The 27,025-nt window shown below is 40.0% G+C and overlaps 2 protein-coding genes across 4 annotated transcripts in view; one reads left to right on the plus strand and one right to left on the minus strand.

Moving 5' to 3' along the window:
- LOC136316972 (integrator complex subunit 6-like) overlaps window positions 1-27,025 on the minus strand; it is a 482,266-nt gene that overhangs the window by 94,104 nt on the left and 361,137 nt on the right. The window lies entirely within an intron of this gene.
- Window positions 12,849-20,527, plus strand: LOC136317341 (splicing factor, proline- and glutamine-rich-like). The gene is given in 5 exon segments (XM_066249986.1): window positions 12,849-12,862; window positions 14,957-15,068; window positions 16,762-16,970; window positions 18,321-19,097; window positions 19,099-20,527. Coding segments are annotated over 5 exon segments (2,409 nt in total). The 3' UTR covers window positions 20,396-20,527.

The following is a 27,025-nucleotide window of genomic DNA, read 5'->3' on the forward strand; positions in this document are numbered from 1 at the left end:
ATGATGACATCGGATCATTTACAGCAAAATGGTGGGATCTTGATAACATTATATGAAGTGAAATAAGTAAATCAGAAAAAACCAGGAACTGCATTATTCCATACATAGGTGGGACATAAAAGTGAGACTAAGAGACATTGATAAGAATGTGGTGGTTACGGGGGGAGGGGGGAGAAGCAGAGGGAAATGGGGAGGGGGAAGGGCACAAAGAAAACTAGATAGAAGGTGACAGAGGACAATCTGACTTTGGGTGATGGGTATGCAACATAATTGAACCACAAGATAACCTGGACTTGTTATCTTTGAATATATGTATCCTGATTTATTGATGTCGCCCCATTAAAAAAATAAAATTATTTTTTTTATAAAAATAATCTTAATTATATTTTCCTCCCAAATTTTATACAGTAAGTACGGCTAATTTTTTTTTTATCAGAAAAGAGGTTATGTAAAAAAAAAATACAACGTATTTGAAAAAGTATTCCACGGTGAATAGCATTGAAACAGTTTTCAAAACTAATTTACTAGTATTAGGGAAACATGGATGTTTTTAGCTACACAGTGCTCCAGAGGTTGAGGGCATGCAATCTGCACAGGATTCTAGGATGTGCTCCCCAGACAGTTGAATGCCTTTTAATGTAGTTTTTTTTTTTTCTAACTGGTTGTGTTAAATATCCTTTCTGGCATACGTTCAAATGGAATTGAAATGATGTAAATATAGAGTCTGAAAAATACCTATTATAAAATAGAAAAAGGGACAATATACAAAAATAACCATCTGATGGATTATGGGTTTATTCAGATTAAACCAAACCCCAAGACTTCAGCATGAAGCCTCTCTTCCTTACCTCCTAGAGAAATGTAGACCCTGTATTAACTAAAGTGTGTACAGATATATTTATTGCATTTTTTGACATATATCAACAGTAAACCCCCCAGAATTGTTTCTACGTCTGTCTCCACCACAGAATATCAGCACTTTTGTCTTATAGGATAATCTATGCTTTGACTTTCTCTGGACTGGAATGTAAACTCCTGGAGAGAAGCAGAGCCTATAACCAACACCTAGTGTGAAGTATATGCTCAATAAACAGTTGTTGAAAGAAATCATTGAATATGCTGTGGCTACCATTCTTTCATTGTCTTGCCAGGTGCTCCTTTCCTCAGGCTGCCCAGTCCTGTCTCTTGGCTTTGTCTGCCATCTGCTACCCAAGAGGGCAGTAGGCCTTGCTCCCTTTCTCTGTGGATGCATTGTCTTTTGAATTTGGGTCCTAGTAGGCCCTTTCAGGTCAAGCCCTTGAACTGATACCTGCTTCTAGAATATATGCACTTCCCATTCTGAAATGACTCTTTGGGCCACTGCTCACTATTTTGGTCCCTCAGTCAAATCCTCTTCCCAATTGATCCCAAATATCAGACTCATTCTCACTGCTAAGTCTCTGGCCAATCAACAGAATTCTTTTTTCATTGCAGCTCTATGATCTTCACAAACCATTCTATCTTCTTTCTGGCTTTGTCATGCTTTATGATCTGTTGAACATCGTTCCCTTTCCTCTTCATGTCTCCACTCTTTATCTACTTTTCTTTTGCTAGTAGTTTCTAAATCAAATCACCATACATACTCCCCCATAATAGATCTTTCTGTCTCATGTCTAGGGTTACCAGACATCTCTCAGTAAAGAATTCCTACCAAGCACTATTCTCCTGGCCTTCATTCTCTTCACAACAAACATTGCATACTTTGCCCATGTTTACATTTCATGTATTATAGTTGGCCATGGTGTGGTCAACCACCATAGAGTAGACTCTGTTTTGGTGAGGGCTGGTTTGACTTGACGTATTCTCTGAAGATTTATCTCTTGCCTTTAAGTAGGCCCTAATCACCACATCTAGGCAAAAAAGGCCTTACTTAACCTGACTACTATCCCTTACCAAATTCTTCCTTACATGGCTCAGAGGGGGATAAAATGTCACTCACACCTTCACACCTTCCTTAGAGGAAACAATCTGGTTTCTGTCCCCAGCACTGTTTGGAAACTGCTCTGAGGTCCCCAAGGGCCAGCTACTGGCCAAATTCAGTGGTTAGTTCTATATTTTCCTTTGTTGACTGCAGAACTATTTCTGACTTGCCTTCTGAGCCACCCTGCCTCCACCAGCTTGCCTTTCCTCACTGCCACTTCTGGTGCCTTTCTCTTTTTTTTTTAATTTTATTTATTCATTTTAGGAGAGAGAGAGGGAGAGAGAGAGAGAGAGAGAAGAGAGAGTCAGGGGGGAGGAGCAGGAAGCATCAACTCCCATATGTGCCTTGACCAGGCAAGCCCAGGGTTTCGAACCGGCGACCTCAGCATTTCCAGGTTGACACTTTATCCACTGCGCCACCACAGGTCAGACTCTGGTGCCTTTCTTATTACCCCTTGGACTATTTTCTTTCAACTTCTCTGACTTCAGTATATGGCTACATCCTTCTTCCCACTTCTCCCATGAGGACTTTGTTATTTCCACTATCTCTTTTAATAAACTATTCTTTCTTTTATTCAAAAATTTCTTGGGTAGACCTTCTATATGACAAGTAATGGGAATATCTGGTAGTGGTTAAGAGCATGGATTTTGCGGTTCAAATCCCAGCTCTCCCATTTACTAACTATGTGACCTTGGGCAAGTTATTTAACCTCTCTCTGCCTCAGCTCCATCATCTGTATAATGGTAATAACTATGTTTCTTTATTGGATTTTTATGAGGATTAAATAAATTAATATTTATAAAGAGTTTATAGAAATGATTTTCACAGAGTAAGCTCTATATGTGTTAAATAAAAGCAAGAACAGTATAGTCCATGCTCTTGTAGATTACATTCTAGTAGGGAAAATAACCAAGAGTAGATACAATGTGATCTAAGTGCTGTAAGAGAGGAAATATGTGGTGCTATGGGAGCACTGAGAAGGAGTATATATTCTGGAGAGGGTGCATAGGTCATGGGGGCATGCAGAGATTTCCTAAAGGATATGAATTTGAAGCTGTCTCTCACAGGAAATGTAGGAAGTAGCCTGGTGAAGGAGGGCTGGTGGGGGTGAAGAATTATATTGGGGAGGGGGTAGAGTGTTCTAGACAGGAAATGATGACGTGGGTGAGATGGTAAAAGACATTGAAAGAGACCCATTAAAAAAAGGAAAGTTCTGTATTTCTGAATGAAATTTTACCATTTGCAACAACAACACAGGCACACCTAGAGGGTATTATGCTAAGTGAGGTAAGCCAGACAGAGAGAGACAAGTGCCATATGATTTCACTTATATGTGGAATCTAAAGCAGAAGATAAGTGACTCCTCCACCCAAAAAAAACAGAAACAAGCTCATAGATACAAGAACAAACTGATGGTTGCCAGGTGGAAGGGGTTTGGGGGCCTGGTGAAAAAAGCAAAGGGATTAAGAAGTACAAATTGACAGTTTCAGAACAGTCATGAAGTTGTAAAGTTGATCATAGTGAATGTAGTCAATAATATTGTAATAACTATGCATGGTGCCAGGAGGGTACTTGAAATATCAAGGAACTCATTTTGTAAGTTATATAAATGTCTCACCACTACGCTGGACACCTGAAACTAATATAATATTGAATGTCAACTGCAATTGAAAAAAAAGTTTAAACTTGTTTTAAAGTAACTTTTCTGCTGTTGTCAAGGTTAATCAAAACATTCTTTATGATTTCTGAGTTTCTTGTCACAGTTTAAGAAACTCTCCCTAATCCATGGTTATAAAAGTGTTTATGTTTATCCTAGTACCTTTATGGTTTTGTGTAATGCTGGTTACTGAGGCCAGGCAGGTTCATATTGGGTTCGGGAAGACAGTAGAGGAACTGTGGAGCCAGAAAGTGTTGGGCCATTCCTGTTTAATAGACTCTCGCAATGGCAGAGGAGTAAACAGGCAGGGGAAACCTGCTTCTCACACCAACAGGTGAACGAATAACAAAATGGTCCCACACAATGGTGGGCAGGCAGTCCATAATCTGCCCTGGGTCAAAGTACCCATAGCCTTACATAGGCTATGCACACGTGGCTCTGCCATGTGCTCACACACTAATCATTCAAAGTGCAAGCGAGAATGCATAACACAGCTGTTTTCCCCAAAATACACTCCTTTAGGGTTGCTTGCCTCACAATCTACATAACACGTACATTTGCAATAGTTCCTTGTTTCCTGTGCGAGGAGTGAGGTACATTACATCACAGAAACAGCACTGACTACAGCAACAGAATTACAAAAGCACAAGCTATACCAAAAATGGCAGTAATACAAAGATGACCTTCAAAATCACTCAAGTTCACAATCCATTATAGGCAACTGGCCACACAACTCTTTATTAATGGACCACAGTATCTTTCCATAAGTGTTCTGTCCATTACCACAAGCCTCATCTAAATCCCTTAATGGTCCAAGCTCACAGGGCTTGGTGAGGTCAAACATATTCAAGGCCTTTGCCACCCTGACAGTTCTTTTAGCTGCTGATGCAAAAAAATCACCTATTATCTTATAAGGCCAATACCTGCTGCACATTAGAAGGGGACCAGTGGATTGCCAATTGCACATGGGGCTTCTGGCCTTTAGCCATTCCCACTAGATGGCTCTCTTGGTCTTCCTCCCTATTCAAACTGGCTCAATGTGTCTTTGAGACTTCCAACAAGTAATCTTGCAGTCATACAACCCAAGCACCAACTACTTTCTTGGCAGAAGCTGGATCCATCTGCTTCCCCCACTTTTTCAGCATTTAGGACCTCTGTTGCAGCTAAAGCTGCTGCCAAAGCTCTAACAGAACTCTTTTAGACCTGCCATCTAATTTCTCCCTATCTGCCTTGTCTGCAATAATATCTACCCACATCTGTGTTTGGATAACCTTTACAGGCCCTTTTCTCTTGTTATTTGGGGGTGAGCAACATGGGCAGCAGCCCACACAGCCTTATGATTACATGCTGCCTCCACCTCCCCCAAATCTTCCACTATCTGTGTAACAGTGTTTATGGGCTGCCCCACATAAGGGCTCAGGATAGCCACTAGTGACTCAAAAAGGGCTGATGGGGCACTACAGAGACTAAGGTCCCTCATCCCTGCTGTAAATATTTCCTCATCTGGCCCATAGGACCTCGAGTTGAAAGTAGCACTTCATACCTAGTTCCCGGAAAACCTGCTATAGCTCAGTATACAACTGCCACCAACTCATTGCCCCTGGCAAGTCTCCAGCATTCTGCTAGACTATATGAATGGCAGCCATCATCCATTCTAATAGGGTATGTTTTCCTGGGTTGTCATGACAGTTCTGAAGATGCAACCTCAAAGAGGAGTGCAGGTAATGGTGAGTAATCTCTCCATCTCTGTTCTGGAGAGCATGATGCCATCCATTCCTATGTCCCACAAGTACAGCAACCAAGCTACCAGAAACTTGGTGGGTTTCTGCCTGAATTTTGCCCCTAACTCCATCAACTCTGTCTGGGTATAGGGCCAGTCCACAGTGCTCAACTACTTGTGGAGGGGGTTGTGCCTATACCTAATGCATTTTCTGCTGCTGAGGTTTTACCTTCTGGGTCACCACTGGCTGGGCTCTGAGTCTTTAGCCTGAACCTCTTTACCCTCAGAGGAATTGGAAATACTTGCTACCACTGACTTGGATCCACTTCACCAGCATGAATGCAATTCCTTCTTCAGCGACCACATTGGCTTTTGTGGCTGCTGGCTTGCAGGCTGAAACTGGAGCTCTAACAACTGCTGGTGCCAGCATTAGGCTTCTAAGTAAAACTGCAGATCTTGAACCCACAATTTATTCTACATCAATCATTCCAGTTCTTAGCATCATTTGTGTTCAGCCTATATTTCACACTGGAGTTCTTGAACTTGATCAGTCTCCTTCTCCAGCAATGGGCGCAGTTAAAGTTGCTGTCAGTGCTTAGTCTACAGCTCATCCTGGAGCTTTCAATCTCATGCAGTTTTTTTCACAGAGATTTTGTTTTCTTCTCACAGGGCTTTAAAAAACACCCAGCCCACAGTCCCCAACAAGGTAGCCACAGGGCACAGCCACTCTTCTACCCTTCAAGGATGTCTGCAGTTCGATACCAATCTGATTTGACTCCTGCTCACAGCACCAAATGTAATGCTGGTGGCTGAGGCCAAGCAGGTTCACATTGGATTTGGGCAGATGGTAGAGGGACTGCAGAGCTGGAAAGCATTGCACCATTCCCTTTCAATATATTCTCACAATAGCAGACAAGGCAATAAGCAGGGGAAAACTGTTTCTCACACTAGCAGGTGAACTAACAGCAAAATGACCCCTTGCAGTGTTGAGCAGGCATTCTGCAATCTGCCCTGAGTCAAAGCACCTGTAGCCTTACATAGGCAATGCACATGTGGCTCTGTCATGTGCTCATGTATTAATCATGTAAAGTGCAAGTGAGAAAACCTAAGACAGCTTGTTTCCTAACATTTTTTAATGCTTAATTGTTTTTTGTGACAGAGACCAAAAGAAACAGAGTGCGACAGATAGGGACAGACAGATAGAAACTGAGAGAGATGCGAAGCATCAATCATCAGTTTTTCGTTGCGACATCTTAGTTGTTCATTGATTGCTTTTTCATATGTGCCTTGACCATGGGGCTACAGCAGACAGAGTAACCCCTTGCTCGAGCCAACGACCTTGGGTCCAAGCTGGTGAGCTTTTGCTCAAACCAGATGAGCCCACACTCAAGCTGGCTACCTCGGGGTCTCAAACCTGGGTCCTTCTGCATCCCAGTTTGACGCTCTATCTACTGTGCCACTGCCTGGTCAGGGTTAAGGCTTAAATTTTTATTTCAAAGGAAAAAAACAAATTAGCAACAAAATGGATTACAAGTATCTCAAAAGGGTAGTGATTAAGTAAATTATAGTATATACACACATGCCATACAGTCATTAAGATGGACACAGTAGATCTTTAAAGCACTGACATAAAAAGATGTTCCCCATATTAAGTTAAAAATAGAGAAGGTGTAGTATGATTCCATTTTTGTATAAATGAGTTGTGTCTGGAATTGATACCACAGCATTAAGATAAACTCTGCTGGTAAGTAGTGAAGTCTATGGAGAACTTCAATTTTTCCTTTATAGTTAAACATGTTTAAACACTATCAGTAATAAAGAGGTTTTCCATTTTGAAAGGCATTGCATAAATAATGCAAATGTTATTAATGTGCTACACATGGATAAAAGAAAAATTCAGCAAGAGGGGGAAACTGAGAAAGCAGTTAGAAATCCACAGTTGAACTGACTAAAGAGACATAATTAGACTTAATGTCATATGGACTACAAATACACAGACCATTTCTCTATTTAACATAGCTCAAATATAAGAACAATTAATTGGTCTTTGGCAAACATGTGTGGTAAATTAAAATTTTAATTAATGAACTCTATTTGGATAAACTACTGAAACGAGACACTTTAGAAAATACGAAAATTTTCAATTAAAAGAGAAAGAAAACCTTCAGTGCCCTCCTCAATTGCTCAAATGTTAAAATCACACCAGGTAATGTTGCAAGAACAAATTTTTCAGAAATGATCTCAAACCTGAATCTTATCATTAGTTCAGAATCTAAATGCTCACTGAAGGGGTCCGGAACTCCATAGTTTTAACAAGGTCTCTGGTAATTCTTTTAATCAGACAAACTTAGGAAAGTAAATCTGTAAATATAAATATAAATATAAATATAAACAATTTTTTGTAAATATAAAAATAAATTTAAAATGTTTATCTGGACATTTAAATTTTTTGTGGCTCCTGTCAGTATTTGCAACTTCATGTGAAGTATAGTGCTGCATTTTTCCAAGTTGTCAGAATATGCTGGATATCACCTAGGGGAAAAATCAATTGAGATAGGATTCACACAACATAAAACCTATCCTTTTTTAAAGAGTACAATTCAGTGGTGTTTCACATATTTACAAGATTGTGCAATGATCGCCACTCTCTAATTCCAGAACATTTCATCACCTCCAAAAGAAAAGCTGTGGCCATTAGCAGTCACTCTCCATTTTCTACCAATTCACCCAGCCCTGATGACCACTATCTAAGTTCTGGCTCTATGGACATTTCATATGAATAGAATCATATGCTAATTAGTATATGATTCATTTTATATGGTTTTAAGGTTCATCCATGCTATAGCATATATTAATATTTCATTAATTTTCATGGAGTTGTGGAATAAAATTCCTTTTATTTCATTGTATGGATGTAACACGTTTTGAGTATCCATTTATCAGTTGATGAATATATGGATTATTTCCACTTTTTGGCTACAATAACTTCTATGGTCCTAACTTGATAGCACAGTTGTTTAGAGCACCAGCCGGGTATGCCAAGGTTGTGGGTTCAATTCCTAGTAAAGGCACATATAAGAACCAACTAATAAAGCATAAATAAGTGGAACAACAAATCAATGAATCTTTCTCTCTCCCTAAAATCAATCAATAAAAATTATTTTAGAAATGCTTCTTTGAACATTCATGTTTGGGAAGCTTTTTAAAACTACCAAATTCCGAGGTCTCATTTCAGAACAATAGCATAAAAGTATCCGAGGAGTGGGAGATTAGTACTGTCTGGACATTCTTTTTAAACACTAAGTTTACCAGGTAATTCTAAGCAACAGCAATAGATGAGAATCATTGGACTACATATCTCTAAGGGAGTAATCTTAAAATGTGGTACCCGAACCAGTAGTATTGGCCAGGAGTTGTTACTAATACAAATTTCAAAGCCCAATTTCACTTTTACACAATAAGAATATTTGGGGGAATGTACCTACCAACTGTATTTAACAAGCTTTCCAGGCAATTCTGCTGTATACTCGAGTTCAAGAACCACTGTGTATCATATTACCATCTTAAAATCTCCCAAATTCTGAATTTCAAAAAATATTTTGGGCCTTCCACTTTCAGAAAGACAGAGTAGATTTGCTTTCTCCTATTCCTTTCACCAGGTACAGAAAAAAACTCTGCTTATTATCTATACAACAAATTCAGAGGACACTGAAGGGTGGTAAGAAATAAGCAGATGGAGCCTGACCAGGCGGTGGCGCAGTGGATAGAGCGTTGGACTGGGATGTGGAAGACCCAGGTTCGAGACCCCGAGGTCACCAGCTTGAACCCAAGGTCGCTGGCTCCAGCAAGGGGTTACTCGGTCTGCTGAAGGCCCGCGGTCAAGGCACATATGAGAAAGCAATCAATGAACAACTAAGGTGTTGCAACGTGCAATGAAAAACTAATGATTGATACTTCTCATCTCTCTCCGTTCCTGTCTGTCTGTCCCTGTCTATCCCTCTCTCTGACTCACTCTCTGTCTCTGTAAAAAAAAAAAAAAAGAAATAAGCAGATGGAATAGGAACCTCTAGACACAAGGAATCAAACAATGATAATTCTGTTTTCTTTTGTTTCCTATATCACAGACTGGGTGCTGGAGAAGCTGGCAAACCAAAATGCCAAAAGGCACAGACAGAGGAGCCTCAAGGAAAGCCTGTTCTCTCTAACCAAATGACAAAGAGAGTAGCAGCCTAGCAAGACAGAAACCTTTTAGACAATAACTGTTCTCCTCTAGTCAAACCACACAGAAAATATAGTTCTCTAGCACAGCCATGCTAGTAAAGTCATAGTGTGAATCCTAGACAACCATACTCAATAGGCTGTAACAAAGTGTCCTGATTATTTTGCTAAGGTGGGATTGGAGGAGACCTAGTGAAGAATCATGACTTTACCATTGCCCAGTGGAAAATGGGTCACCTCACATCACCCAGAGTTCCCTAATATCAATGAAGGCCATGGAAGAGGAGTACTAAGACACTTGAACCTCTCTAGAAAAGCAGATATGACTGTAGATGATATGAGGAGCCAGAACTACCATCCCTGCATGATAGTAATGAGCAAACCCAGGTGTCAATAAAGTCCAGTTGAAGAAAACCTGGACTTCTACCTTCTACTTCCACCTGGCAGTAAAGAGGCAGTGTCTTGGTACCATATCTGAGTCTCCATCAATCTGGTTTGCTGTTCAGCTTGCCCTGGTGATTCTCTGAGTCCCCACCCAAATCAACTTATAGGCCCACATAAGTTGCATCCAGTGGCTTTTCCATACCAGTGATTTTTCTTAGATCATGCTTCAGAATTCCCTGGAATCTTTCAAACAAGAAAAAAACTAGCCTCAGCATGCCCTAGACCTCTTGCTAAGTGGCCCTAGGTCTGGCACTAGCAGCAGCCAGCCTTGGCCCACAGGTTGGCCTCCATGGGAACCTCCAAGCCCAACACAAGTAGCAACCATCTGCAGAAAATTTTGTAGCTCATGCCAAGTGGTCCTGGGCAGAACAAAGGCAATGTCTGACCTTGACCTGCTCTGCTTAGGAGGTCCCAGGGACAGAACATTGGTGGACAGCTTTCAGACTACATCAAATTACCACCCAACCAACTCCACTAATGACACACTCAAGGGACAGACTCAACAGGCACCAGAGCCCTGCTGAAAAAGTCCTGCTTTGTGGGGAAGGCCCGTAAACAGTTGATTCTCTATGGTAGTTTGGTGGTTTCAGCCAGTCCTCATTGACAATTGGCCTGGAGATAAATCTCTTCCATTGATGTGCCAACAACAATCAAGTCCCAACTACAACAGGAGGGTGTATAAACCACACAATGAGGGCACACCTGGAGTGCCCAACTCAACTAACTGGGGAGGCTATGGCACTGAGCCCTGCAAGATACCTACTACATAATGCCACTATACAAAGCCTGGGAAATGCAGAAGCTCTACCTAGTAATTAGAAACAACAAGGAGATTTCCAAAATGAGAAGACAAGGAAACATGTCTCAAATGAAAGAACAGAAGGAAACTCTAGAAAAAAGGAACAAAATTGGAGACAAGAAAACTACTAGATACAGAGTTCAAAACACTAGTTATAAGGATGATCAGTGAACTTAAACCTTTAACACCATAATAAAGAACCAGTTAGAAATGAAGGATAAACAGCTGAAATGAAGAATAATTTACAGGGAATAGACAGTAAAGATAAGAATCAAATCAGTAATTTGGAATATAAGAAAGCAAAAAACACCAAGTCAAGACAGAAGAAACAAAAATTAATCCAAATAAAATGAGGATAGTGTAAAGAGCTTCTGGCACAACCTCGAGTGTACCCACATTCACATCAAGAAGGGTGCTGAAGAGAGAACAGAGAGAGCAAGAAAATAAAAACATATTTGAAAAAAATAACAACAGAAAACTGCCTGGTGAAGGAAATAGACATACAAGTCCAGGAAGTTCAGAGAGTCCCAAACAAGATGAACTCAAAGAGGCCCACACCAACACATCATAATTAAAATGCAAAAGGTTAAAGACAAAGAGAGAATCTTAAAAGCAGCAAGAGAAAAACAATTAGTTATCTACAAGAGACTTTCCATAAGACTGTTAGTTGATTTCTCAATAGAATCTTTGCAGGCCAAAAGGGAGTGTCAAGCCCTGGCCGCTTGGCTCAGCGGTAGAGCGTCGGCCTGGCGTGCGGAGGACCCGGGTTCGATTCCCAGCGAGGGCACACAGGAGAAGCGCCCATTTGCTTCTCCACCCGTCCGCCGCGCTTTCCTCTCTGTCTCTCTCTTCCTTTCCCGCAGCTAAGGCTCCATTGGAGCAAAGATGGCCCGGGCACTGGGGATGGCTCTGTGGCCTCTGCCTCAGGCGCTAGAGTGGCTCTGGTCGCAACATGGCAACGCCCCGGAGGGGCAGAGCATCGCCCCCTGGTGGGCAGAGCGTTGCCCCATGGTGGGCATGCCGGGTGGATCCCAGTCGGGCGCATGCAGGAGTCTGTCTGACTATCTCTCCTTGTTTCCAGCTTCAGAAAAATAAAACCCCCCCCAAAAAAAGGGAGTGTCAAGAAATATTCAAAATGATGAAAATAGGGGACCTACAACCAAGATTACTCTACCCAGCTAAACTATCATGTATAATCTAAAAACATTTATTATTTTTATTTTTTTGTATTTTTCTGAAGTTGTAAATGGGGAGGCAGTCAGACAGACTTCTGCATGCGCCCGACCGGGGTCCACCCGTCATGCCCACCAGGGATTGATGCTCCGCCCATCTGGGGCTCTGCTATGTTGCAACCAGAGCCATTCTAGTGCCTGAGGCAGAGGCCATGGAGCCATCCTCAGCGCCGGGCCAACTTTGCTCCAATGGAACCTTGGCTGTGGGAGGGGAAGGGAGAGACAGAGAGGAAGGAGAGGGGGAGGGGTGGAGAAGCAGATGGGCACTTCTCCTGTGTGCCCTGGCCAGGAATCAAACCTGGGACTCCTGCACGCCAGACTGATGCTCTACCACTGAGCCAACGGGCCAGGGCCAATCTAAGGACATTTAAACAGCTTCCCAGAGAAGAAATACCTAAAGGAGGTCATCAATACCAAACTAGTATTATATGAAATGTTAAAGGGTGAAGGAGAAAAGAAGAAGGAGAATGAGAAGAGAAAGAGAAAGAGAAAGAGGAAGAGGAAGAGGAAGGAGAACTAGGAGGAGGAGGAGAAGGAGAAGAGGAAGAAGAAGATGAAGAAAAAGAAGGGGACAAAGAAGAAAGATAAAGAAATATGAACAGGGCCATGCCATAAAATTTAATTTTTCAAATAAAAATATGAATTGTAAAATGGCAATAAATACTTACCTATTAAAAATTGAATCTTCAAAAACAAACCAGCAAACAGAAACCAACTTACGGTTGCAGAGACCATTATGATGATTGCCAGATGGAAAGATGTTGGGGGATGGGTGAAAACATTGAAAGGACTGGGAAGCATAAACAAATTGGTAAAGAATGGTCATGGGGATGTAAGTACAGCATAGGGAATAGAGTCAACAATATTCTAATAACTATGTATAGTGTCAGATGGGTATGAGATCTATCAGGATGATTATTTAGTAAGTTAGATAATGTCTAATCACTGGTGTATACACCTGAAACTAATATAATATTCTTTGTCAAATATAACTGAAAAATAATAATGCTTTAAATTTTAAAAAAAAGGAAATTCTCAGATGAAGATAAACTAAGAGAATATAATGCCAGAAGAAAAGAATGGTTACAGGAATTTCTATAAACAGACAGAAAATAATAAAAGGAATATAAGACTATCAGGAAGGAAGAATAACAAAATGATCAAAAATATTAGTAAATATAATAAACTTTTTATTCTTTTTTTCCTCTAAATTGTTTGATGGTTATAGTCAAATCTATAACACTACCTTGATCCAGTTATGAGTTTAAAAGAATTATACTATAAATAAAGGAATGCATAAAGAACATAAAGGTAGATAACGTTTCTACATTCAACTGAACTGATAAAATGATGATATTAGTAGACTATAATAATTTATGCACTTATACATAAAGTAACACCTAGAACAGCTACTAAAATGTTGTGTAAAGAGAATATAACACATTTTCTGCACTTGTATTCTGTGTTCATCACCCCAAGTCAAGTCTCCTTCTATCACCATCTATCTCACTTTTACCCTCACCTATTTTACTCACCTCTCTTTCCCTTTGGTAATCATTGTGTTGTTGTCTCTATGAGTTTTTTTTTAATTTTTTTTTAATCCCTTCACCTTTCTCTCCTAGACCCTCAACACTCTCTTCTTCAACAGCTGTCCGTCTGCTCTCTGTATCGATGAGTCTGGTTTTTTTTCTTTTTTTTTAATGAAGCTGGAAACGGGGAGAGACAGTCAGACAGACTCCCGCATGCGCCCGACCGGGATCCACCCGGCACGCCCACCAGGGGCGACGCTCTGCCCACCAGGGGGCAATGCTCTGCCCCTCCGGGGTGTTGCTCTGCCGCAACCAGAGCCACTCTAGCGCCTGGGGCAGAGGCCAAGGAGCCATCCCCAGCGCCCGGGTCATCTTTGCTCCAATGGAGCCTCAGCTGTGGGAGGGGAAAAGAGAGACAGAGAGGAAGGAGGGGGGTGGAGAAGCAAATGGGCACATGTGCCCTGGCTGGGAATCGAACCTGGGTCCCCTGCATGCCAGGCCGACGCCCTACCGCTGAGCCAACCAGCCAGGGCCTCTATGAGTCTGTTTTGATTTTATTTTGCATATGAGAATCCACATATAAGTGAAATCATATGGTACAGTATTTGTCTTTCTCTGACTGGTTTATTTTACTCAGTATATCACTCTCTAAGTCCACCCATGCTGTACCAAAACGTATATTATCTATAATTTGAAATAGAATTCTAAAAATATGTTCAAATAATCTACAGGAAGACAAAAAGAATAAAACGTAAAAAATTTCAAAGTCAATGGATTATTACATAAATGATAAAAGAGCCAATTTGCTGATTCCTAAATGTGTATGCACCAAATGGCAGAGCAGAAAAATTTGTAAAGCAAAATTTGCTAGAACTAAGAGAAAAAATAGATTCACATTTGTAGTTGAAATGTCAACATGACTTTCTAAACAATTGTTAAAAAAAAAAAAAAACACCCAGCAAAGATATAGAAAAACATCATTACCATCAACCAAAGATTCTAATCAAAATTTATAGAATACTCCATCCAATGACAACAGAGTGCTTATGTTTTCAAGCACCAATCGATTATAACCCTCTAAAATAGGCCACATGTTAGGCCAGAAAGTAAACCTCAACATTTAGGGAGAGTTGAAAGCATACAGAGTTTGTTCTCTGATCACAATGTGATCAAACTATAAATTTGTAAGAAAAGAAAGATAACAGGAAAATTTCTAAACACTTGAAAACCACAGAGAACAATTCTAAATAATGCATAGATTTAAAAAAGAAGTTTCAAGGGAAATCTAATATACCCTGAACTGAATAAATATAAAAATTAAATATATTAAGATTTTTGAAACCCAGCTAAAGCAGTGTTAAAGGGGAATATGGCACTAAAAGCTTACATTTAAAAAGAAGAAAAGCAAAAGAAGAAGAAGAAGAAGAAGAAGAAGAAGAAGAAGAAGAAGAAGAAGAAGAAGAAGAAGAAGAAGAAGAAAAGCATAATAATGCTGCAGTGGACATAGAGGTGATATAACTTCTTGAAATAATGTTTTTGTTTGCTTTGGATAAATGTATCAAATTAGTAACCTAAGCTTCCACTTTAAGAACCCACAAAAAAAGAGCAAAATAAACCCAAAACAAGGAGAAGGATGACAATAATAAAGAAAAGATATCAATTAAATTGAAAATAAGAAAAATTACAGAAAACGATTGAAAAAAGACGATGGTTTTTGAAAAAGTATGTAAAATTAACAAACCTCTAAGCAGTCTGAATAAAAAGAAATGACACAAATAATCTATCAGGAATGAAACAAGGGATTACGATGGACTGAAGCTATTAAAAGAATAATACAAAGTTACTAAAAACACCTCTACACACATAAATTTGAGAACATAGATAAAATGGACTAATTCCTTGAAGAGAACAAACTACCAAAATGGCCATATTACACAAAGAAATGTACAAATTTAATGCAACCCACATCAAAATCCCAATGTCATCTTTTAAAGAAATAGAACAAAAAGTGTTTTATATGGAACCATAAAAAACACTGAGTGGCCAAAGCAATCCTGAGAAAAAAGAATGAAGCCAGAGTCACACTGCCTGACTTCAAATTACTATAGAACCACGATAATCAAAACAGCATGGTATTGGCAGAAAAACAGACATACAGAACAATGAAACATAATCAAGAGTTCAGAAATAAAACTACATATATATGGACAAATCATTTTTGACAAAGGACCAGAAACACACATGGAGAAAAGAAATCCTCTTCAGTAAATATTGCTGGGAAAATTGGAAAGCCACATGCAAAAGAATGAAACTTAACTACAATTTGTTCCCCTACACAAACGTGAATTCAAAATGGAACAGAGGAGTTACGTCAGAGAAATGGCACCGTGAGGAGCGTGACTGACAAATCTCCCCAAAATTTTAACAAGTTCATCAACCAGAGACAGAAATATCTATCCTTGGAGCATATGGAAGTTTCACACAAAGGTAGGATCGAGCGAAAAATTGACTAAATATATAATCAACCCTGAAGGAAATAAGTCGGACAAAGAAACACTCTGCCTTCCTCACTAACCCGAGCAAAGGCTGCTTTCACTTGGAACTGAGAGTTGGGGGTGGGGGCTAAGGGTGTGGAGGAGGCTAGGCTGCAGCACGGACATTCATTCAAGCCGAGGAAAGAGTGTGCCTGTGGTGAATCAGCCCACACGAGCAACTGCCCGCATGCCGCGAGTAACTGCCTGCCTGCCACGAGCAATCCGGCAGCCCGCATGCTGCGCAGCAAGCAACTGCCCACATCATGAGCAGCAGCTGCCAGCGGCACGTGGGGAGTGTGCCAAAGCAAACTTCCCTATGCCTGAGCTTCTCCAGGCAGGCGGAGCACCTCACCCAGTCATTCAAGCTAACCATCAAGCGTCGGGGGAGGGGCGCACGGACAGCTTGCTGTCCTTTCTGGAGCAATTCTGCGGATCCAATCGCTGAAATTAGCTTAACCCACAGGCTACTCACCTCCCAACTGACCTACACGGCTCTAATCAACAAGATCTCTCTCAGTTCAGCGATCCAAGACAAGAGGCGTGACATTATTTAGTGCCTCTTGCTAAAGGGGTGGGGGCAACTTCTGATTGGTAGAGCTCTCATACTCAGGGATATACGCTAAAAAGAGGGACTTGGCAGATGTTAAGACCTCCTGTACTGCAGGCAGCGACTAGGGCATCTTCTTCCCAGCCAAAACAGGTTACAAAGTGCGGAAAGCCTAGGGAGAGTGCTCCCACAGAGTGCTAGGCGTGCTGAACAGGCCTGGAGGTTCATAGAAAGTCACCTTGAGAGCAATTGGCTCCCAGCTCCTCCTGATTACGCTGGTGGCTCTGACTGCCAGAGCCTTACCCAGAACCCTGCATTCAGTGGGATACAGTGGGGATTTGCCAGCTCTTTGAGCCTCTTACTCTCCAGGCAGAGGCAGCAGCAGCCTCATAGCTGGATCATCAGGCTGCTAATTCAGGAAGGAGAGACTAGGAGAGAGGCTCCGGGAAAATGGACTCTTTCATTGTTGGAGCCTGCAAACGCTAACAAGCCTTGACTACCAATGAGACTGAAGCCAACTGTATGACATTGCCGTAGAGTCTCATGAACTGCAAATCTCTACCTAAGCATGCCACAGGGCACAGCCTGGGGTACAGAGTAACGACCAGGAAGAGGGAGAGGAAAGAAAAAGGAAGATGTTAACCTCTCAACATCAAGAAAAATCCACAGACTTTATAATTTGTTCCACTATTTTTTTGTTTCTTTCATCTTCTTGCCTTTATTATTATTATTTCTATTTCCTCCACCTTGGTCCTTTTATTCTCTGCCCATCTTACTCTTTCCTTTTCTTGAACTACACTACCCATAAGTGTTACATTTTAGTTCTTTTCTTCTTCCTTACTCTCCATGAGGGTTACACTCCAAAACCCTTAACTCTCTCTCTCTCTTTTTGTTTTTTTTCTTATTTCTCCCTTTCTATTAGTTTCTTCTTTTCTCCTTTTACTTTTCCTCTCATTCAATCCTCAATCATGAACAAATTATTTAATTTGGGACTCAAGGTTTTTTTGTGTGGCATTTTGGGTGCTTTTTACGTCCCTTTTTAACTCATTAGCATTCCTCCCAACCCAGGATCTCCACTTAATACAATAGTTTTTCTTTTTTTTTCCTTTTTCCTGTTTCCCTCTTATCCCTCTCATTATATCTCTTAGTCGACCATCATTTACAAGCAAATAATTTTATACTTGACCCAAATTTTTTCCTTTTTTGCATTTTGTGGGTCCCTACTTCCTTTTTTGCCCCTTGAACACTTCCCCCCAACTCAGGCCCTTTGTTATAGGCAGTTTTTGTTCCATTTAGCATAATATAATTCACAGTTCATCACGATATTTTCCTAAGGAGGAGGGGAGAGAAGGGGAAGAGAAGAAAGAAAAGAGGAGGGAAATAATAAATTATTATTGGTTTTTTTGTGTGTTTTTTTTCAATTTTTGTTTTACTTTTTATTCTTTATTAATTCTCATTAGTGCTATCAACAAGACCACCCTCAGATGCCATTAAGAAAAAGAAAATCGAATATCATGGATACAAAAGATAGAGAAGTAGCACAGATAGATGTGGAAAAATCTATGGAGAAAAAATTTAATATGTTGGCCTGTGTCATCCGCCATTTTGTACAAAGCAAGGTGGCCTCTACGTTCCCTAAGCGACTTCTCCGCTTCTGTCTTGACCGCCCCTTGATCACAGACATGTCTGGGATCGGTTCTGGAGCCGCGGTGGTGGTGGTGGTGGTGGTGGCTTCCACCGGCGTGGGGGAGGCGGTGGCCCCGGCGGCCTCCACAACTTAGGCTCCCCGCCGCCCGGTATGGGCCTCAATCAGAACCGCGGACCCATGGGTCTCGGCCCAGGCCAGGGTGGTCCCAAACCCCCGATCCCACCACCACCACCACACCAGCAACAGCAGCAGCCACCACCGAAGCAGCAACCACCTCCACAGCAGCCACCGCCACTTCAACCGCCGCATCAGCAGCTGCCACCGCCCCAGGACTCGTCCAAGCCTGTCGTTTCTCAGGGACCCAGCCCGGCTCCCGGAGTAAGCAATGCTCTGCCTGCCTCTGGTTTGGCACTGCCTGCCACTCCCCGGACCTCTGGGGCCACCATGAGGCCAGGCCCTATACTGACCCCACCACCCGCTGTCACCTCGGTGCCCCCGCCTGAGCCGCCGAGTAGCGGGGTTCCCACCACCCCACCTCAAACTGGAGGTCCGCTGCCTCCACCAGCAGGAGGACTGGTGCCCGGGCCTAAGCAGGGCCCAGGACCCGGCGGCCCCAAAATGCCAGTAGGGCCGAAGCCTGGCGGTGGCCCGGGCCTAAGCACTCCTGGTGGCCATCCCAAGCCACCGCACCGAGGAGGCGGGGAGCCCCGCAGAGGCCGGCAGCACCACCCACCCTACCACCAGCAGCACCACCAGGGTCCTCCGCCCGGTGGGCCTGTCGTCCGGAGTGAGGAGAAGATTTCCAACTCAGGGGTTTAAAGCCAACTTATCTCTCTTGAGGAAACTTGGAGAGAAAACTTACACTCAGCGTTGTCGGCTGTTTGTTGGGAATCTACTTGCTGATATTACGGAAGATGAATTCAAAATACTATTTGTTAAATATGGAGAACCAAGAGAAGTTTTTATCAACAAAGGCAAAGGATTCGGATTTATTAAGCTTGAATCTAGAGCATTGGCTGAAATTGCTAAAGCTGAACTTGATGATACACCCATGAGAGGTAGACAACTTCGGGTTCGCTTTGCAACACATGCTGCTGCCTTGTCTGTTTGAAATCTTGCACCCTACTTTTCCAATGAACTGTAGGAAGAAGCCTTTAGCCAGTTTGGTCCTATCGAAAGAGCTGTTGTTATTGTGGATGATCGTGGAAGATCTACAGGAAAAGGCATTGTTGAGTTTGCATCTAAACCAGCAGCAAGGAAAGCATTTGAAAGATGCAGTGAAGGCGTTTTCTTACTGACAACAACTCCTCATCCAGTCATTGTGGAACCACTTGAACAATTAGATAATGAAGATGGTCTTCCTGAAAAACTTGCACAGAAGAATCCAATGTATCAAAAGGAGAAAGAAACGCCTCCTCGTTTTGCTCAGCATGGCACATTTGAATATGAATATTCTCAGAAATGGAAGTCCTTGGATGAGATGGAGAAACAGCAAAGGGAGCAAGTTGAAAAAAATATGAAAGATGCAAAAGACAAACTGGAAAGTGAAATGGAAGATGCCTGTCATGAACATCAGGTGAATCTTTTGCGTCAAGATCTGATGTGACGCCAGGAAGAATTAAGACGCATGGAAGAACTTCACAATCAAGAAATGCAGAAACGTAAAGAAATGCAATTAAGGCAAGAGGAGGAACGATGCAGAAGGGAAGAAGAGATGATGATTCGTCAACGTGACATGGAAGAACAAATGAGACGTCAAAGAGAGGAAAGTTACAGTCGGATGGGCTATATGGATCCAAGAGAAAGAGACATGAGAATGGGTGGTGGAGGAACAATGAATATGGGAGATCCCTATGGTTCAGGAGGCCAGAAATTTCCACCTTTAGGTGGTGGTGGTGGCATAGGTTATGAAGCTAATCCTGGAGTTCCACCAGCAACCATGAGTGGTTCCATGATGGGAAGCAACATGCGTACTGAGCACTTTGGGCAGGGAGGTGCGGGGCCTGTGGGTGGACAGGGTCCTAGAGGAATGGGGCCTGAAACTCCAGCAGGATATGGTAGAGGGAGAGAAGAGTATGAAGGCCCAAACAAAAAACCCCGATTTTAGATGTGATATCTAGGCTTTCATTCCAGTTTGTTTTTGTCTTTTCTTGTTTAGATACCAATCTTTTAAATTCTTGCATTTTAGTAAGAAAGCTATCTTTTTATGGATGTTAGCAGTTTATTGACCTAATATTTGTAAATGATCTGTTTGGGCAGGTAAAATTATGTAATGCAGTGTTTTGAAACAGGAATTTTTTTCATTATTATTTCCTTTTTTTAAAAAAAAAACTGTATAATGTCCCTCAAGTTATGACAGTGTACCTTGTGCCACTGAATTTCCAAAGTGTACCATTTTTTTTACTGTGCTTCAAATAAATAGAGAAAATAGTTATAATATTGATCTTCAATTTTGCCATTCATGCTTCTATGCACATTAGGCTAGGTATTCCACTTTGAAAGCATGAGAGTGTCTAGACCTTCAAATGGCATATGCCATTTCTGGGAAATGTATTTGTAGGCTAAGTATTGCTTTCTACAAATAAGTACCCCCTTGTTTTAAAAAGAAGAAAATGCCTATTGAAGTAGTTTCATGATTTGATTTGTTTGGCCTTGTAGGAAGCAAGTGGTGCTAAGTATTTTTAAATGGTTATGTAAGCAAAGCTGAAATGTAAATCTTAAAAAGTCTTCATTCAGGAATGTGTATTAAGATTATGGAATGAGTGTAAGACTTGGTAGGGGAGAAAGTGGGTATGACTAAATGGATCTTCTATGGCCCTATGATCTATATTTTCCTTAAAAGTTTCTGAAGAAAAAGTGGAAAGATCATTTTGTTGCATTCCTCCATTCTTGTTTTTAAAAGAATAAGTCCCAAGCCCTATAAATGGCTTGTATTGAACTTTCACATTTGAATTAAAGATTGTTAAACATGAAAAATTTTTTTTAATATATTGGAAACCTTGGAGCTAAATGACAAAGAATTTAAAATAGAAATTTTAAAAATACTCAGAGATATACAAGAAAACACAGAAAGGCAATTTAGGGAGCTCAGAAAACAACTCAACGAACACAAAAAATATATTACCAAGGAAATTGAAACTATAAAAACAAATCAAACAGAGATGAAAAACTCAATACATGAACTGAAATATGAGGTAACAAGCTTAGCTAATAGAACAGGTCAGATAGAAGGTAGGATTAGTGACATAGAAGACAAGCAACTTCAGGCACAACAGAGAGAAGAAGAAAGAGACCCAGAAATTTTTAAAAAATGAGAAAGTCCTACAGGAATTGTCTGACTCCATCAAAAAGAATAAAATAAGAATAATAGGTATATCAGAGGGAGAAGAGAGAGAAAATGGAAAGGAGAATATATTCAAACAAATAATAGATGAGAACTTCCCAAGCCTGTGGAAAGAACTAAAGCCTCAAATTCAAGAAGCAAACAGAACAAACCTACTCCAAGGCACATCATAATGAAAATGGCATAAACCAATGGCAAAGAAAAAATTCTCAAGGCAGCCAGGGAAAAGAAGAATACAACATATAAAGGAAGGCCTATTAGATTATCATCAGATTTTTCAGCAGAAAATCTACAAGCTAGAAGAGAGTGGACCCCAATATTTAAAGCCCTGAAAGAGAGGAACTTTCAGTCAAGAATACTATACCCATCAAAGCTATCCTTCAAGTACAAAGGAGAAATACAAATGTTCACAAATACAGAAAAGATGAGGGAATTTATCATCAGAAAACCCCCACTCCAGGAAATACTAAAGGGGTTTTCCAACCAGATTCAAAGAACAATATAAAACAAAACCACAAGTAAAAGCTCGACCAAGAACACAATAAAACCAAATTTAAACTGTGACAACAAAAGCAAAAAAAAAAGGGAGGGGAGAGGACGGAGATTAACAGTAGCAAAGGACAATGAGGTGCAAAAACAATCATAAGATAGGGTAATACAATGAATATGGTAGGTACCCTTTTCATTACTTAATGGTAACCACCTTTGAAAAAACCACCACAGAAGCACATAACTTAAAAAAGGTAGCAACAGAGAAAAGAAGTATGGAATACAAACAAACAAAAACAAATGATAGAAAAACAAAAGAGAAGAATCAAACAAGATACAAAACTAACAGAAAGCAATTTATAAAATGGCAATAGGGAACCCACAACTGTCAATAATTACACTAAATGTAAATGGATTAAACTCACCAATAAAAAGACACAGAGTAGCAGAATGGATTAAAAAAGAAAATCCGCCTGACCAGGTGGTGGCGCAGTGGATAGAGCATCGGACTGGGATGCGGAAGGACCCAGGTTCGAGACCCCGAGGTCGCCAGCTTGAGCGCAGGCTCATCTGGCTTGAGCAAAGAGCTCACCAGCTTGGACCCAAGGTCGCTGGCTCCAGCAGGGGGTTATTCGGTCTGCTGAAGGTCCACGGTCAAGGCACATGTGAGAAAGCAATCAATGAACAACTAAGAAGTCGCAACGCACAACGAGAAACTGATGATTGATGCTTCTCATCTCTCTCCGTTCCTGTCTGTCCCTGTCTATCTCTGCCTCTGTAAAAAAAAAAAAGAAAATTCAACTGTATGCTGTCTACAAGAAACACATCGAAGCAACATGGATAAAAACAAATTCAAAGTGAAGGCTGGAAAACAATACTCCAAGCAAATAACATCCAAAAAAAAGCAGGCGTAGCAATATTCATATCTAATAATGCTGAATACAAGACAGAAAAAGTACTCAGAGACAAAAATGATCATTTCATAATGATTAAGGGGACACTGAATTAAGAAGACATAACAATGCTTAATATATATGCACCAAACCAAGAAGCACCAAAATATATAAGACAGCTACTTATTGACCTTAAAACAAAAACTGACAAAAATACAATCATACTTGGAGACCTCAATACACCGCTGATGGCTCTAGATCAGTCATCCAAACAGAGAATCAATAAAGATATATTGACCTTAAACGAAACACTAGAACACCTGGATATGATAGACATCTACAGGACACTTAATCCCAAAGCGACAGAGTACACATTTTTCTCTAGTGTACATGGAACATTCTCAAGAATTGACCATATGTTGGGCCACAAAAATAACATCAGCAAATTCAAAAAAATTGAAATTGTACCAAGCATATTTTCTGATCATAAAGCCTTGAAACTAGAATTCAACTGCAAAGAGGGAAAAACCCCCACAAAAATGTGGAAACTAAACAACATTCTTTTTAAAAGTGAATGGGTCAAAGAAGAAATAAGCACAGAGATCAAAAGATATATATATATATATATATATATATACACACACACACACACACACACACACAAATGAAAATGACAATACGACATATCAGAATCTATGGGATGCAGCAAAAGCAGAAATAAGAGGGAAGTTCATATCACTTCAGGCCTATATGAACAAACAAGAGAGAGCCCAAGTAAACCACTTACCTTCACACCTTGAGGAACTAGAAAAAGAAGAACAAAGAAAACCCAAAACCAGCCAAAGAAAGGAAATAATAAAAATCAGAGCAGAAATAAATGAAATAGAGAACAGAAAAACTATAGAAAAAATTAATAAAACAAGGAGTTGGTTCTTTGAAAAGATCAATAAAATTGACAAACCCTTGGCAAGACTCACCAAGGAAAAAAGAGAAAGGACTCATATATACAAAATCCTAAATAAAAGGGGAGAAATCACCACAGACATCATAGATATACAAAGAATTATTGTGGAATACTATAAAAAATTCTATGCCACCAAATTCAACAATCTAGAGGAAATGGATTAATTCCTAGAACAATACAACCTTCCTAGACTGAGTCATGAAGAAGCAGAAAGCCTAAACAGAACAATTAGCAGGGAGGAAATAGAAAAAACTATTAAAAATCTCCCCAAAAATAAAAGTCCAGGCCCAGACAGTTACACTAGTGAATTCTATCAAACATTCAAAGAAGACTTGGTTCCTATTCTACTCAAAGTCTTCCAAAAATTGAAGAAGAAGCAATACTTCCGAACACATTTTATGAGGCCAACATAACCCTCATACCGAAACCTGGCAACGACTGCACAAAAAAAGAAAACTACAGACCAATATCTTTAATGAAAACAGATGCTAAAATACTGAACAAAATACTAACAAATCGAATACAACAACATATTAAAAAATAATACATCATGATCAAGTGGGATTCATCCCAGAATCTCAAGGATGGTTCAACATACATAAAACGGTTAATGTAATACACCATATCAACAAAACAAAGAACAAAAATCACATGATCTTATCAATAGACGCAGAAAAGGCATTCGATAAAATACAACACAACTTTATGTTTAAGACACTCAACAAAATGGGTATAGAAGGAAAATATCTCAACATGATGAAGGCCATATATGATAAACCATCAGCAACATCATATTAAATGGCATAAAACTGAAGACTTTCCACCTTAAATCAGGAACAAGACAGGGTTGTCCACTCTCTTCCACTCTTATTTAACGTGGTGCTAGAAGATGTGGCCAGAGCAATGAGACAAGAGAAAGAAAGAAAAGGCATCCATATCGGAAAAGAAGAAGTAAAGGTATCACTTTGTGCAGATGATATGATCCTATACATCAAAAACCCCAAAGACTCCATAAAAAGATTACTAGAATCAATAAACCAATACAGTAAGGTCGCAGGATACAAAATTAACATACAAAAGTCCATAGCCTTTCTATATGCCAAAAATGAAATATTAGAAAATGAACTCAAAAAAATAATCCCCTTCATAATTGCAACAAAAAAAATAAAATACCTAAGAATAAACATAACAAAGAATGTAAAGGACCTATATAATGAAAACTACAAAGCATTGTTAAGGGAAATCGAAAAAGATACAATGAGATGGAAAATATTCCTTGTTCATGGATAGGAAGAATAAATATAATCAAAATGGCCATATTACCCAAAGCAATTTATAAATTTAATGCAATTCCCATCAAAATTCCTATGACATTCTTTAAAGAAATGGAACAAAAAATCATGAGATTTATATGGAGCTATAAAAAACCCCGAATAGCCAAAGCAATCCTAAGGAAAAAGAATGAAGCTGGGGGCATTACAATACCTGACTTCAAACTATATTATAGAGCCACGACAATCAAAACAGCATGGTATTGGCAGAAAAATAGACACTCAGATCAATGGAACAGAATAGAAAGTCCAGAAATAAAACCACATATATATGGTCAAATAATTTTTGATAAAGGGGCCAACAACACACAATGGAGAAAAAAAAGCCTCTTTAACAAATGGTGCTGGGAAAACTGGAAAGCCACATGCAAAAGAATGAAACTCGACTACATTGAAACTTGTCCCCTTGTACTAAAATTAATTCAAAATGGATCAAAGACCTAAATATAAGACCTGAAACAATAAAGTACATAGAAGAAGACATAGGTACTAAATTCATGGACCTGGATTTTTTTTTAATAATTTTATTTTTTTAATGGGGTGACATCAATAAATCAGGATACATATATTCAAAGATAACATGTCCAGGTTATCTTGTTGTTCAATTATGTTGCATACCCATCACCCAAAGTCAGATTTTCCTCTGTCATCTTCTATCTAGTTTTCTTTGTGCCCCTCCCCCTCCCCCTTTCCCTCTCCCTCTCCCCCCTCCCCCCGTATCCACCACAATCTTATCAATGTCTCTTAGTCTCACTTTTATGTCCCACCTACGTATGGAATAATGCAGTTCCTGTTTTTTTTCTGATTTACTTATTTCACTTCGTATAATGTTATCAAGGTCCCACCATTTTGCTGTAAAGGATCCTGGGTTTTAAAGAGCATTTTTTGAATTTGACTCCAAAGGCAAGGGAAGTGAAGGAAAAGATAAATGAATGGGACTACTTCAGACTAAAAAGCTTTTGCTCAGCAAGAGAAACTGACAACAAAATAAACAGACAGGCAACTGAATGGGAAATGATATTTTCAAACAACAGCTCAGATAAAGGCCTAATATCCAAAATATACAAAGAACTCATAAAGCTCAACAACAAACAAACAAACAATCCAAAAAAAAAAAATGGGAAGAGGACATGAACAGACACTTCTCCCAGGAAGAAATACAATGGCCAACAGATATATGAAAAGATGCTCACCTTCATTAGTTATTAGAGAAATGCAAATCAAGACTACAATGAGATACCACCAACCACCTGTTAGATTAGCTATTATCAACAAGACATGTAATAGTAAATGCTGGAGAGGCTGTGGAGAAAAAGGAACCGTCATTCACTGTTGATGGGACTATAAAGTAGTACAACCATTATGGAAGAAAGTATGGTGGTTCCTCAAAAATCTGAAAATAGACCTTTTGACCCAGCAATCCCTCTACTGGGTATATACCCCCAAAACTCAGAAACATTGATACGTAAAGACACATGTAGCCCCATGTTCATTGCAGCATTGTTCACAGTGGCCAAGACATGGAAACAACCAAAAAGCCCTTCAATAGAAGATTGGATAAAGAAGATGTGGTACATATACACTATGGAATACTACTCAGCCATAAGAAATGATGACATCAGATCATTTACAACAAAATGGTGGGATCTTGATAACATTTTATGGAGTGAAATAAGTAAATTAGAAAAAAACAAGAACTACATGATTCCACACATTG

This window comes from Saccopteryx bilineata, chromosome X (genome assembly GCF_036850765.1).
Source record: "Saccopteryx bilineata isolate mSacBil1 chromosome X, mSacBil1_pri_phased_curated, whole genome shotgun sequence".
In the NCBI taxonomy this organism is placed as follows: Eukaryota; Metazoa; Chordata; class Mammalia; order Chiroptera; family Emballonuridae; genus Saccopteryx; species Saccopteryx bilineata.